The sequence below is a fragment of the Mustela erminea genome, chromosome 4 (assembly GCF_009829155.1).
Source record: "Mustela erminea isolate mMusErm1 chromosome 4, mMusErm1.Pri, whole genome shotgun sequence".
NCBI classification, from domain to species: Eukaryota; Metazoa; Chordata; class Mammalia; order Carnivora; family Mustelidae; genus Mustela; species Mustela erminea.
Genome location: NC_045617.1, coordinates 65,052,258 through 65,066,019, shown reverse-complemented (window position 1 = coordinate 65,066,019; position 13,762 = coordinate 65,052,258). Strand labels below are relative to the sequence as shown.

The 13,762-nt window shown below is 40.8% G+C and overlaps 1 protein-coding gene across 3 annotated transcripts in view; it reads right to left on the bottom strand.

Annotated features, from left to right (window-relative positions):
* The window catches only part of MAP3K5 (mitogen-activated protein kinase kinase kinase 5), a 201,201-nt gene that overhangs the window by 42,736 nt on the left and 144,703 nt on the right, over positions 1 to 13,762 (bottom strand). For all 3 annotated transcript variants that reach the window (XR_004284933.1, XM_032339409.1, XM_032339411.1), the window contains exons 15-18: positions 10,749 to 10,882; positions 2,619 to 2,746; positions 1,408 to 1,544; positions 353 to 458 (exon numbers count right to left, since the gene is read on the bottom strand). Coding sequence is in view for 2 of the 3 variants with exons in the window: in XM_032339409.1 (XP_032195300.1) it covers positions 353 to 458; positions 1,408 to 1,544; positions 2,619 to 2,746; positions 10,749 to 10,882 (505 nt within the window). In the remaining variant the exon portion in view is untranslated. The remainder of the gene's footprint in view (positions 1 to 352; positions 459 to 1,407; positions 1,545 to 2,618; positions 2,747 to 10,748; positions 10,883 to 13,762) is intronic.

Here is a 13,762-nt window from a genome sequence, read left to right as displayed (position 1 = left end):
AAAAGTTAAAAAAAAAATCTTGTTAGGGTTATAGTGGCTTTAGCCAACCAGGAGAGAAGTAATGACATAAAGGGGAAAACAAATAACAAATGGACTTAAAAAAAAAAAAAAGAACAAAAAGCAAAAAACAAACATTTCCGTGGCATTAAATAGGAGACTGAGCAAATCCTAGAAATACAAGATGAGAAAAGAGTCAGATCAAATTCTGCGTAACATTTTTCAGTGAGCACCAAAATATACACACGGGAATGTCTGTGAGAACCCAGACTGACTTTATCTCTCACATTAGGCTCTAATGCAGCAATTATTTCTTTAATTACATAAGATCTGTATCATCACTGCAAAAACATACCAGTAAAAGTTTCGGTACATGGATTTATGCCAGCTAGCCTCTTTGATGTCCCGAAGTCCGAGATCTTGAGAACACCACTATAAGTATTAATCAACACATTGTCGCCCTGGAGAACAAAAGACTTGAGTCAAAAATGTTCTTTCTTCCATTACTGTTTGTTGTTGGCTTGTAAGTCCAACAAGAAAAGGTGTCCTCAGAGCAAATAAGGATTCAGTCTGTGCTCTTCATTAATAGTTAACCTTCAGAGTGAATTCCTGACACCATTTTTGTTTACATATTATCAATTCACAACCTTCTACTCAGGCCACAGGGTCAAACAGGTGCCTCGTTTGGGCCTGCTGTAGTTTGCAAATTGTCGGGGCTATCTGTGTTCAGCCAAGATATTCATGATTCCCTAGTCATTTTACTTTTTCTGTTGTTTTGCTTCTTTTCCTGGAATATTTAGGGATATGGCAAAGAAATGAGATCTGGGTTGATTCTGGGGATAGTAATAGTAACTTCCCTTCCACAGTCCCCCTATGTCGAAATTTATTAGCTCTGAATTTTCTCTTTTAAAAGAGAAGCAAATAATTACTTAATTTTAGTTCTAACAACTATATCGTACTTGTGAGAAGAGGGAATCTTTTTTTTTTTTTTTCCTTTCCCCTCCTAATCATTCATCCATTGATGTAGTCAATATCTACTGAGTAGCCAGTCCGGGCAAGGATACAAAGACTAAGCAGCTTGTAAGCACCTCAGGCATCCGGACCCTAAGATGCCCAGTTTTGTCCTGCTGTGTTACTCCCTCCCCAGAGCACCTGAAACAGTGTCAGGCATGCAGTGGAAGGTCAATCGTTTCTGGATGAACATGGCTGAGAGATTTATTCCTTGAGGAGAAGAGATAAGGTTTATCAATAACTGACTTGGAGCAGAAGAGGTAGTGCCTTACATTTTTGCTCTTTCTAAGGTTGATTTATTCACAATTCTCAATTAATACTCGTAACACGCTATGACTTTTGCAAAGCAAACAGTGACCTACCAAGGAGCTTGTAAGTGTGAATCCTAGTGCATCCTACCTTTATATCCCGGTGGACTATCTGATTGTCATGGAGGTATTTTAATCCTTCAAGTATCTGCTTTGTATAAAAGCCGATTGTTTGCTCATTGTCCTTCAATGGGCCCCATTTGGAACGAAGGAGAGCCGAAAGACTTCCTGTAAAGTAGGGAGAAACAGTGGATAGAATCTTATCAAATCAGTTCTTCAAAGCATGTTAATAGTGGAACAGTAACTTAAACTATCATTGATTGTTTATTCCTGGGGGCCCAGGAAGTAGAGTGAGTATTAGATGCTTGGGCTCTCATAGGCCCTGAAGATGCTCATTATTACAGTCAAAATAAAAGGCCACTCCGTCCCTAACTTTAATCCAAGTCACGATGATTGGTACTAAAATGGTTCAGCATACTTTTATTGTCTCCTAATAAACAGCAAGCTGATGTCACAGGTCTAATTTGAAAAAAAATTTTATTGAGGTATAATTGACAAACTTTATGTAGTTTCAGGTGTACTACACAATGATGGAATATTTAGATACACCGGGTTGTGATCACCACAATAAGTCTAGTTAACACCTGTCACCATGCACAGTTACAAAAACATTCTTTTCTTGTGATGAGAAAGTTTAAGTTCTACACTCTATAGCAACTTTCAAATACACAATGCAGTAGTGGTAACTCTAGTCACGAGGCTAAACATCACATCCCTGGGACTTATTCTATAACTGGAAGTTTGTACCTTTTGACTCTTTCCCCCCATTTTGCCCATCCCTACCCTCCACCCCCCTGCTCTGGCAACCACCTATTTGTTTCTCTGTTATTTAGGAGCTTGGTTTTTTTGGTTTGTCTGCTTGGTATTTTTTTTTTTTTTAATATTCTACATGTAAGTGAGATCACAGAGTATTTGTCTTTCGCTGTAAAACTTATTTCACTTAGCATAATGCCCTCATAGTTATCTGTGTTGTCGAAATGGCAAGATGTCACTCTTTTATATGGATGAATAATATTTCACTGTGTATATGAAACACATCATCTTTATCCATTCATCCAATGATGGACACTTAGCTTGTTTCCATATCTTGGCTATTGTAAATAATGCTGCAATGAACATAATCTGATTTATCTTTTAGCTTAGACAAATTAAGACCTGTAAACTGGTAAATCCCATTCAATCGTGCTTCTCTTTAAGCCCATAAAAATTTATACTTTTTAAAGAAAGAAAAACCTCTCTTACCTCCTGGGACCTGCTCCATGAAGATTTTGATAAAGCCATTCTCACTGAAAGAGCCCAGATACTGGACAATATTTTTGTGCTTCAGATGCTTATGCAATGCTATTTCTTCATGCAGGGGCTGGGAGTATCTAAAAGACATGCCAGTGTTGATGAGCTAATCGTGTAGCCAGATTTTAGTGTATAGATGAAAGCAATACTGTAAGGACCTATTTTATATTTTTATTTTAGTCAGAGGCTTCCAATGAGGTTAACCATGAGTTTGTTGTTTAACTCTTAAATTGTCCCTGCTCCCCTTCCCCCAGGGGACTTAAAAACAAGTCCCAGAAACCAGCTCCAGGTGTGGAGGCCAAGAAAAACAAGGCGATACCCACCTCGAGTCTAGCCCTGACATAAGCACAGCCATCTTGGCAAAGCAAAAGCCGGCACCTTGCACTGTGAGAGTGGGTTTAGCATAAGAATGGCCATCCTGAAGGCCCGGAAGCCATTTTACTGAGCGTCCCTAACCAGCGGACAAGACAAGCGCACGCAACTTGAGATAAGAGAAAGTAGCTAAAACCTAAGAAACAACTTAATCACATACCACCAGGGCGGTTAGGTGATGGCACCACAGGGACCAGATGTTAAAGAAAACAAATAGTTAACTTGCGGAGATCACAATCCTGCAATACAGGAGTCTCCCTTGGTTTGCAAATGTCCTGGTGATTTACAACAAAAAGGCTATCTCTTCAATAGCCCAATTTCAAGAGACAAACGGCTCAGTTCCTCAAGGCCTAAGGTCGCTCTCCCCACCATAAAACTGCGGGAGGCTGAGGCAGAAGGAAATGTAAATAAAGTTAAATTTCTTCTAAACCTAAATCTCACTTAACCGCCAAGATGGCGCCAGGGTGATGCCGGGGTGGCAAAAGGTTAAACAAAGTTAAACTGTCAAAGTGGGGTGCAAGATATGTATGTAGCCATGAAAAAGTGCCTTGAAAATGCTAATATAAACCCTTGGCTTTGAGTGCTCAGGGTCCTTGTTGAAACCCGCTGTGCCGGGCAGATACTTGGACCCCAGCTAGCTGGAAATAAACCTCGCTGTGTGACTTGCATTATTGAGAGTGTTCTCTAATTGAGGGGTGGTCGACTCCGTACCCTAACAATACAAATTGAAAACGTCAGCTATATGTCCATACATAAAATAAAATATGACTATCTAAAGTATTTATTTCTCTAATGTAAATTCTGTGAAGTTGAAGCAGTGGTAGGTAGGGCCTGAAGAGAAATGTGTCAGGCATTGATCTGAGCCTCTTGTATACACTAACTCATTTCGCATGACAACCCCAGGAGAAGGTACTTTTAAGGTGCCCATTTTATAGATGAGGAATTGATTGACCAGGATGATAACTAATCTGTCCAAGATCTTAAAGCTAGTAAGTGACAGAGCTAAGATATTAGTCCAGGAAAACTGAATGCACCCACATAGCTCACTGTCTACATTAACATGACTTTTTATTTCACTGGCCTCATAACATAACTCTACTACTCCAGGAGACTCTTGCCCTGGGAGATAAAAATTATAAATCACTTTCATTTTCATTCCAGAACTTACCGAAAGGCCCAGCAACTCTTCTGTAGGAAACATAAAACCATTTATATCCCAAGCCTCTTTGAGCTCATGGCAAATCCTCATCTTACTGGGTCCATCAGTTCTAATACATCATGATTTTTTTTTTTTACCCCATCCTATGCAGGCCTCCACACTGAAAGACCAGCATTAAACCATCTGGTTGCTTTAAAAATCACTTACTTGATATACGTTGCTTTATCAGATTATACAGTGAAAGTGTTTTATATTTCTGGAACAGACAGAACAACCCTTTTGATGATTATCTGAAGTACTCTAAAGCTTCTAGACTCTTATCAATCTTGAAGATTAATATTATATACTTATACTAACATGATTATTATATGGTAGCGTGTTAGAGACCCAAAGCTATTCTCTAATATTTTTTCTGTTGTACAATGAAGGTTACAGGTATGAAAGGCACTAACCACCAGCCCATAAACTACAAACCTGATGCCTCATTATTTCCTTTGCTGCTACATACAAGAAATGCTTAGATCTTATGATGGTAAATCCATATAAACAGAATGGCTTATTTTTTTAAATAACATATACTAGAATTGGCTAGTATGGAACAATTCTATTGTCATGGAGTTTTTCAGGATAAGCTATAAAGCTAAAGCAATTAGGAAGTTACAAAAACCCAAATTCCTTTAAGCAAACTTTTATAATCTGTAAAATATTACTCAGAATGCTTCCAACAACCACAGAAAAATTAACTTGTATTTAAAATCTTTTGCTCATTTTATTTTTCTGTAGAACTGCTCTAGGAACGATAAAGTAGGTATTAACCTGAACCCCTCAACAGGATATCAGTTAGAGACAACTCCATTCGATAACTTAGACAACTTGAGAAACACAGATATGTAGTGTTACCAATAAGATACTTAGATTGTGATTCTCAGGACATTTGCAAGTTCCTTCTTCCATGGTGTTTAAAACAGTTTAAAACACTAGTTAAGGGGCGCCTGGGTGGCTCAGTGGGTTAAGCCGCTGCCTTTGGCTCGGGTCATGATCTCAGGGTCCTGGGATCGAGTCCCACATCAGGCTCTCTGCTCGGCAGGGAGCCTGCTTTCTCCTCTCTCTGCCTGCCTCTCTGCCTACTTGTGATCTCTCTCTGTCAAATAAATAAATAAAATCTTAAAAAAAAATAAAACACTAGTTAATAAGAAAACACTCAGCAGAAGATTGCTCTCGATATGCATGAGATAAATTAGTAGCAATACGGGGTCTGTTCTATAGATTTAGGGTATTAAAAATGACTAAAAATCCAAAGCAAGTGATTAGTTCAGTTTATGATAAGCCAAAGCGTTGTCACCTCCTGAGCCTCTACTGAAAATCAATTATGAATGTTTAAATATAAGATCCTGGAAAAGGAAACATGTCACTCTCCTGCCCTCCTCCCCCAATATGTAACCAAAGGATAGCTTAAAAGTTACAATAATAGTCTGGATTCAACCTAGCTAAGAATAAGAACTCTTCTCCAATATGAAATTGATTAGTAACACTCAGAAAGTCTCACTAAGTGAAAGGGTAAGTGTCAAGCACCGAATAAGCATGAAATGTTAATTTGTTCATGTCAATCAGCAATGTGTATCTATGGAAATTACAAGAAATCTTATTTCTTCTCTACTAGCCGTGACAGTGGAAAGAAGAAATGGTACAGATAATCAGAGTTACTTACATATGTAGCTTTGAAAAACTATTAACCCATACATATTTCCAGAGCACGTTCTGAGTCAAATCCCCACTACGTCGATCCACACCAGTGGTTCCCAGCCTTGGCTGGACATCTTACCTCCTGAAAGGGTTTTGTAAAAATAACCAATGCCTGAAAAACTCACTCCAGAATTTCGGGGGATAAGGCCTTAGCATCAGTAATTCTTAAAGTGCCCCAGTTGGCTCTAATATGCAGCAGGGTAGAGAATAACTGATCTAAGTAAATAGTTCAGTTGTGTGTAGAATGTTGGAAGAGGAAGCCAACCTGAGGTTAACCACTAGTTGGGACATATTAGGAACCCACCACCCCTTCTCTCCTACAACTCCTCCGATTCTCTACAAAGTGCTTTTAAAGTGTGAAGGAAACAAAGAAGCAACTGTCTTTGTTGTTATGATTGTTCATTCCAGATGGCCACACGTGGTAGATGCTGGATCATGCATTATTCACATGCATCCTATTACCTTAGCAATTGTCCTTTCTAACTGCTATTTTTTCCAGGGCATATAGATGGAAACAGCTTTGTGTGTTGTCTCTCACGATAACACGAGAGACATCACTTTTGCTTCTACAGGTAATAAGGAGATGCCGGGCTCCAGCTGTTCAAGAGAAGCACTCGTCATTCGAGGGTTTTCAAACAACCAATGTTCTGCCAAATGCATCGCTACCAAACAGGACCTTTGTTGGTGTCGGTGTGCTTTGTGAATGCTCAATGGCAGCTGAATAAACAAGTTACAAAGGGGATTCTAAAAGTGGTTTGCTTCCAACTACCTACTTAAATTCATTTGCTGGTGGGAGGGGAAGGGCTGTTGCTAAAGGTTGGTCGGTTTGCTGCAGTCATTGGATAGTGATAAACCTGTTAAATTTTATATTGTTTCAAAATCTGTATATATGTTACTGAAAGATGTGGATGGAACTAGAGGGTATTATGCTGAGCGAAGTAAGTCAATCAGAGAAAGACAATTATCATATGATCTCTCTGATATGAGGAATTTGAGAGGCAGGGCAGAGGGGTCGTGGTAGATAGGGAGGGAAAAATGAAACAAGATGGGATCGGGAGGAGGACAAACCATAAGAGACTCTTAATCTCAGGAAACAAACTCAGGGTTGCTGGGGGGTGAGAGGGGTTAGGGATAGGGTGGCTGGGTTAATGACACTGGGGAGGGTGTGTGCTATGGTGAGTCCTGTGAATTGTATAAGACTGATGATTCACAGACCTGTACCCCTAGGGCAAATAATACATTATATATTAACAATAATAATAAAAGAACCTATAGGAATAGTTAACATTTTTAAGATGACAAGTTTGTATATATTACCCTAGGTATTTCATTAACAATTTCTATCATCATCTCATAAGAGGGGATTCATAAATATGTCTCATGGATTAACCGAGGAAACTCTGCAACAGTATCAAAGAAAATAAAATGAAAACCATACATGGGGCACACAGCAACAGCTGTTTGCCTACCTCACATTTGTCTTTCCATTTGTAGGATTTTTTTTGTAGGGTCAGCTAAAAATGCTATTGGGGGTCAGGGTGATCACTTTCAGTGAATGGAACAGAGGTGAAAATATGCTGGACATTTCTGGGAAAATTGTCTTTTTTCTTTTTCCTACCTCGAATGCTAATATAGAGGCTGGAGGCAAAGCAGCCATGGAGGAAAGTCACGCACTAAGGATGGAAAGGCAAAAAGAGCTGGGACCTGGGACACTGGCCGCTTTGGGAGGATGTGTTTTTCAGCTTGGGGGAGGTAAGGAAGGCCTGTCTGCTGGTTTAAAGTCTGAATTGAGAACTGAAGGAAATGAGGCATTGCTGCTGAGTCCTTTGGAATGAGCCCCTGTGTTCCTGGGGTCGGCGTGGCTGCCAGAGAGGAAGTGGGGGCCACCAAGGGAAGCCAAGGTCTATGCTAAGGGTTGGGGGTTTCATGCTGGTTACAATAAGGATCCACTGAAGGGTTTCAAGCAGCAGTGACATGATGTGATTTTTCACTTCAGAGAGATGTCTGTGGCTTCTCCGAGGAAGGCCTGAGTAGGGGGAAAGGAAGAGTGAAGGCAGAGACTCCTTACGAGAAGGCTGCAGTAAGGATCCTGTGTGAGAGACCTGAAGACTGGACTTGTGGCTGTAGCGACCGGTAGGAGTGGGTAGACCGAGAATGTTACAGAAGCCGAGACCACAGTACGACTTACTGATGGAGGAGACATCGAGAGAAGAAGAGGGATCTAAAGGAATCCTAGATTTTGGCCTGAGCAGCTGATGGACAGGATAACCTTCACTGAGGCAGGGAATATTTCAGGTGAGTACATCTAGGGGTAAAAATGTACAGTTCTGTTTTGGCCATGTTACCCTGGAAACTTACAAGTGGTGAGGCTGGGTAGACAGATGACCCAGAGAGCTTCTGAAGAAAGTTGGTCATGTAACCCAGTCACCATTGCCAGAGACAAGTGGACTTGAGTGGACTTGATCTTATGACCCTGAGATCATGACCTGGGCTGAAATTGAGAACCAGATGCTTAACCAACTGAGTCACCCAGATGCCCCAGTTCTGGAAGATCCTCAAAGCCAGGATGTAGCCCAGCATTAAAGTCTGGCTCAAAGAGGCCAATAGTAACAATGGACTCAATCCACTCCCCACTCTTTCAGAGTTTGAATACACAACCCATAAAGAATTCATGTAGTTGATTGGAGGAGCTCTATCTTATGGAGAGAAGATACAAGGGAAGCCACGGGGCAGCAGGAATCATGAGACTGGACAACAGAGAATTACTGGTTAGAGAAACAAACCACAGAACAGAGGACCAGAGCAGGGAGCAACAGGAAATTCTGTGAGCAGAGCGGTTCCATGCCCTCAACAACCTTCTTGTTCTAAAAACCCTGCCATTTTCTACACAGCCAAACTATGTGTGGTTCACACCATTTCTTCTAATAGTTCTGTTCTTTTCTCTTTCTTTTCCTTCTGCTATTGCCCTAGGCATTGGATATACTGTTCTGTTCTTTCCAGTCTTCTTATTTTTCAGTTTTATAATTTCTTTTTTTTTTTTCTTTCTTTCTTTCTTTCTTTCTTTCTTTCTTTCTTTCTTTCTTTCTTTCTTTCTTTCTTTCTTTCTCTTTCTCTCTCTTTCTTTTCCTCCCCTCCTTCCTTTCTTCCTTCCTTCCTTCCTTTCTTCTCTCCCTTCCTTTTTAAAAGATTTATTTATTTGACAGAGAGTGGGGGAGGAGCAGAAGGAGAGGAAGAGGGAGAGAATCTTAAGCAGACTCCTTGCTGAGCGTGAAGCCTGACATGGGACTCGATCTCACAACCCTGAGATCATGACCTGAGCCCAAACTGAGATGCTTAGCCAACTGAGTCACTGAGGCACCCCAGTTGTGGAACTTCCTGAGGACATATCCTTGAGCTCAAAAAGGGAACTGTGTCCAGCCCAGCAAAGGCCTTCTTCATTTGTTAGTGATTTTGATCTCTAGCATTTCTTTGATCCTTACTTAGGATTTCCATCTCAGCTTATACTCCCTCTGTTTCTGTACACTGTCTACTTTACGCATTAGAGCCTGCAGCATATTAAAGTTGTTTTTAAAATTCCTGGTCTGATTGTTCCAACATCCCTGCCATATCTGAGTCTGGTTCTGATGCTTGCTCTGTCTCTTCAAACTGTGGGGGCACCTGGGATGCTCAGTGGGTTAAGCCTCTGCCTTTGGCTCAGGTCATGATCTCAGGGTCCTGAGATCGAGCCCTGAATTGGGCTCCCTGCAGAGAGCAGAGCGTTTCTGCCTTTCTGCCTACTTGTGATCTTCTACCTCTCTGTCACATTAAAAAATAAATAAATAAATAAACAAACTGTGTTTTTTGTCTTTTGGTATGCTCTGTAATTTTTGTTGAAACTCAAACGTGATGTATTAGGCAAAAGGAACCATTCTATAGTCTTATGGGGAAGCATTCTATAGTCTTATGCTTAGGTCTCAGCCTCTTCAGGAGCCTGTGCCACTGGGCTGGGAGCCTCACAAATGCTTTGCAGTCTCCCTTCTCCTCTGTCCCCTGCTGCCCTCAGCTAGGACAGGACGGCTACAGTGGACAAGAGTTGGGTATTTCCTTTTCCCCAGCTGGTTAGGCTCTGATAACACTCTCATAGGGTAGGGCCTGGTAAAAATAGCCTCTTTGAGGTCAGACCTCGTTAGGAAGAACAGAGCTGTGGCATATTTCAAAATGGTTCCTCTCCCCCTTCTCCCCTGCTGGAAGCATAAGGGAATTTTTCTCCAATGTCACTGTGAGGGTTTGGTAGGGCTTCTGGAGGCAAAACTCACAAAAGTGTCCCCCACCTCCCATGACTGTTTCTCCAGACTTGGGGTCCTGTGACCTCCCTTCTCCAGTGGATTCCAAAATTTTTAGTTTGGTCTTAGTTTGGTCAGTTTCCCCGTTGTTAAGATGGAGGGATGACTTCCAAGCTCCTTAGGTGCAAAACTGAACACTGGAACCTGTGGTTCAAACCATTTCTGATCCTGCTCACTCCCCATCTATCCATCTAATACATCAACCATTCTTTGACACATCTGAGCCCAACACGCCCAGGCCATTGTCTTTTCTACTCTTTAGAAGTCCTGTCCTTGTCACCTCTGAGAGGTGATACCAGAGGGCTGTGCTTAAGTCACTGACTGATGCAGCAGCTAACCCTCAGAGGGGGCTGATTAAGACACTGGAGTTTTTAGGCAGAAATAAATTCATTTCATTAATTAAAATATCATCAAAACATTGTCTAAAATTCTATAAACAATCCAAAGTACTTTGAAAACTGCATTTATTAGCCACAGTTACTGTACCTGCTGTCTCTCTCTGGAATTTCCTTTATAGCGATCCTGACTTGGTTGCTCAGGTCTCGGCCAGCGTAGACAATCCCGTAAGTGCCTTTCCCTAAAACAACTCTGTCACCATTCTCGTCATATTCGTAGTCATACTTCAAAAAAAAAAAAAGAAAAAAATGGGGGGAACATAAGTTAAAACATGAGCCGCATTCCACATTTTCAACATCAACCTTTTCCAAGAGCATTTTCCCTTATTTTATCAAATGGCTTTAGCAAGCAAAACATGATGAAGCTCTGAGCTGCAGCTCCAAGAGCCAAACACTGGACCGTCTCAACACAGAGCAGAGCGTGTGTTCACGTTCTCACAGTCGCTACGAACACAGTAGGGACTATGTATCAAATCCAGAAAAGTGCTTCCTCCAAAGCCCACTTGTATTCTTTTATCCACGAACTCCTGTTTTTCATAGATCTAGGCGATGAGTGTGATTAGCAATAATGTCTATCAAGATCTATAACAGCTAACTGATCTTTCTTTTATTTCTCAGCTTTTGATACTGTCCAAGTATTTCATACTCTGCCAAGAGAATAAAGCCACTGAAAAAAAAAGGCTTTGGGTAAGAAGAAAATTTTTGAGGTCTTCCTCTTTGACAATGATAAAATAGGGATTATTTTCCCTTCACCCTCCATTCCCAAGACCAAAATACATTTTGAAAATGATACCAGTTTCATTAATCCACTCATGTGTTTTTTGTTTCTATATTATTATTTCTTCTCTAATCTTTATTGTTTCCCCTTTTCTGGTGGCTTTAGGCTTTATTTGCTATGCCTTTCCTTTTCTTTCTTTCTTTCTTTTTTTTTTTTAAAAGATTTTATTTATTTATTTGACAGGCAGATATCCCAAGTAGGCAGAGATGCAGGCAGAGAGAGAGGAGGAAGCAGGCTCCCCGCTGAGCAGAGAGCCCGATGCGGGGTTCGATCCCAGGACCCTGGGATCATGACCTGAGCTGAAGGCAGAGGCTTTAACCCACTGAGCCACCCAGGCACCCATGCCTTTCCTTTTCTTTCTTTCTTTCTTTCTTTTTTTTTTTTTTTTTAAAGATTTTATTTATTTATTTGACAGAAAGAGATCACAAGTAGTCAGAGAGGTAGGCAGAGAGAGAAAGAGGAAGCAGACTCCCTGCTGAGCAGAGAGCCTGATGGAGGGCTTGATCCCAGGACCCTGGGATCATGACCTGAGCCGAAGGCAGAGGCTTTAACCCACTGAGCCACCCAGTTGCCCCTGTTGTGCCTTTTCAAGCTCCTTTCAGTATAAGGTTAGGTTATATATTTGAGATTTTCTTGATTCTTGAGGTAGGCCTGTATTGCAACACACTTCTCTCTTAGAACAATACCGGAGGCATTACAATTCCAGGTTTTAAGCTATATAAGAAAGCTGTAGTCATGAAGACAGAATGGTACTGGAACAAAAACAGACACATAGGTCAGTGGAACAGAATAGAGAACCCAGTAATGGACCCACAACTATATGGTCAATTGATCTGCAACAGAGCAGGAAAGAATGTCCAGTGGGAAAAAGTCTCTTCAACAAATGGTGATAAGAAAAATGGACAGCCACATGCAGAAGAATGAAACTGGACCACTTTCTAACACCAAACACAAAAATAAATTCAAAATAAATGAAAGACCTAAACGTGAAACAGGAAACTTAAAATTGTAGAGAAGAATATGAGAAACCTCTTTGACAGACCGGAGTAACTTCTTTCTAGATATATTGCTAGGAGGCAAGGGAAACAAAAGCAAAAATGAACTACTGGGACTTCCTCATGATAAAAAGCTTCTGTGGGTGCCTGGGTGGCTCAGTGGGTTAAGCCTCTGCCTTTGGCTCAGGTCATGATCTCAGGGTCCTGGGATTGAGCCCCACATTGGGCTCTCTGCTTAGCAGGGAGCCTGCTTCCCCTCTCTCTCTCTGCCTGCCTCTCTGCCTACTTGTGATCTCTCTCTCTCTCTGTCAAATAATAATAATAAAAGAGAGAAAAACCTTCTGTATAGTGAAGGAAACAATCAACAAAACTAAATGGCAGTCTACAGAATAAGAGAAGATATTTGCAAATGACATATCTGATAAAGGATTAGTATCTAAAATATATAAAGAACTTACACAACTCAACCCCCCAAAACAAATAATTCAGTTAAAAAATGGGCAGAAGACATGAATAGACACTTTTCCAAAAAAGACATCCAGATGGCTAACAGACACGTGAAAATATGCTCAACATCACTCATCATCAGGGAAATGCAAATCAAAACCACAATGAGACACCACTTCACACTTCTTAGAACAGCTAAAATTAACAATGTAAGAAACAACAGGTGGCAAGGGTGCAAAGAAAGGGGAATACTCTTGCACTATTGGTGGGAATGTAAACTCATGTAGCCACTCCGGAGAACAGTATGGAGGGTCCTCAGAAGTCAAAAACAGAACTTCCCTATGATCCAGCAATTGCACTACAGGTATTTACCCAAAGGATACACAAAAAAGATTCAAAGGGGTACATGCACCCTGATGTTTACAGCAGCATTATCAATAATAGCCAAACTATGGAGAGAGCCAAAATGTCCATCGACTATTTAATGGGTAAAGAAGGTGTGGTACATGTTTGTGCGAATGGAATATTACTCAGCCATCATAAATGAAATCTTGCCATTTGCAATGATGCGGATGAAGCTAGAGTATACTATGCTAAGTAAAATAAGCCAGCCAGTGAAAGACAAATACATATGATCTCACTCAGATGTATAATTTAAGAAAGAAAACATATAAACTTATGGGAAAGGGGGGGGAAGAGAGGGAAACAAACCATAAGAGACTCTTAATGATGGAGAACAAATGGAGGGTTGATGGAAGGAGGTGAGTGGGGGATGGGCTATATGGGTGATGGGTATTAAAGAGGGTACTTGTGATGGACAAATGGGGGTTGTATTTAAATGACGAACCACTAAATTGTACTCCTGAAACAAATATTGCTCTACAT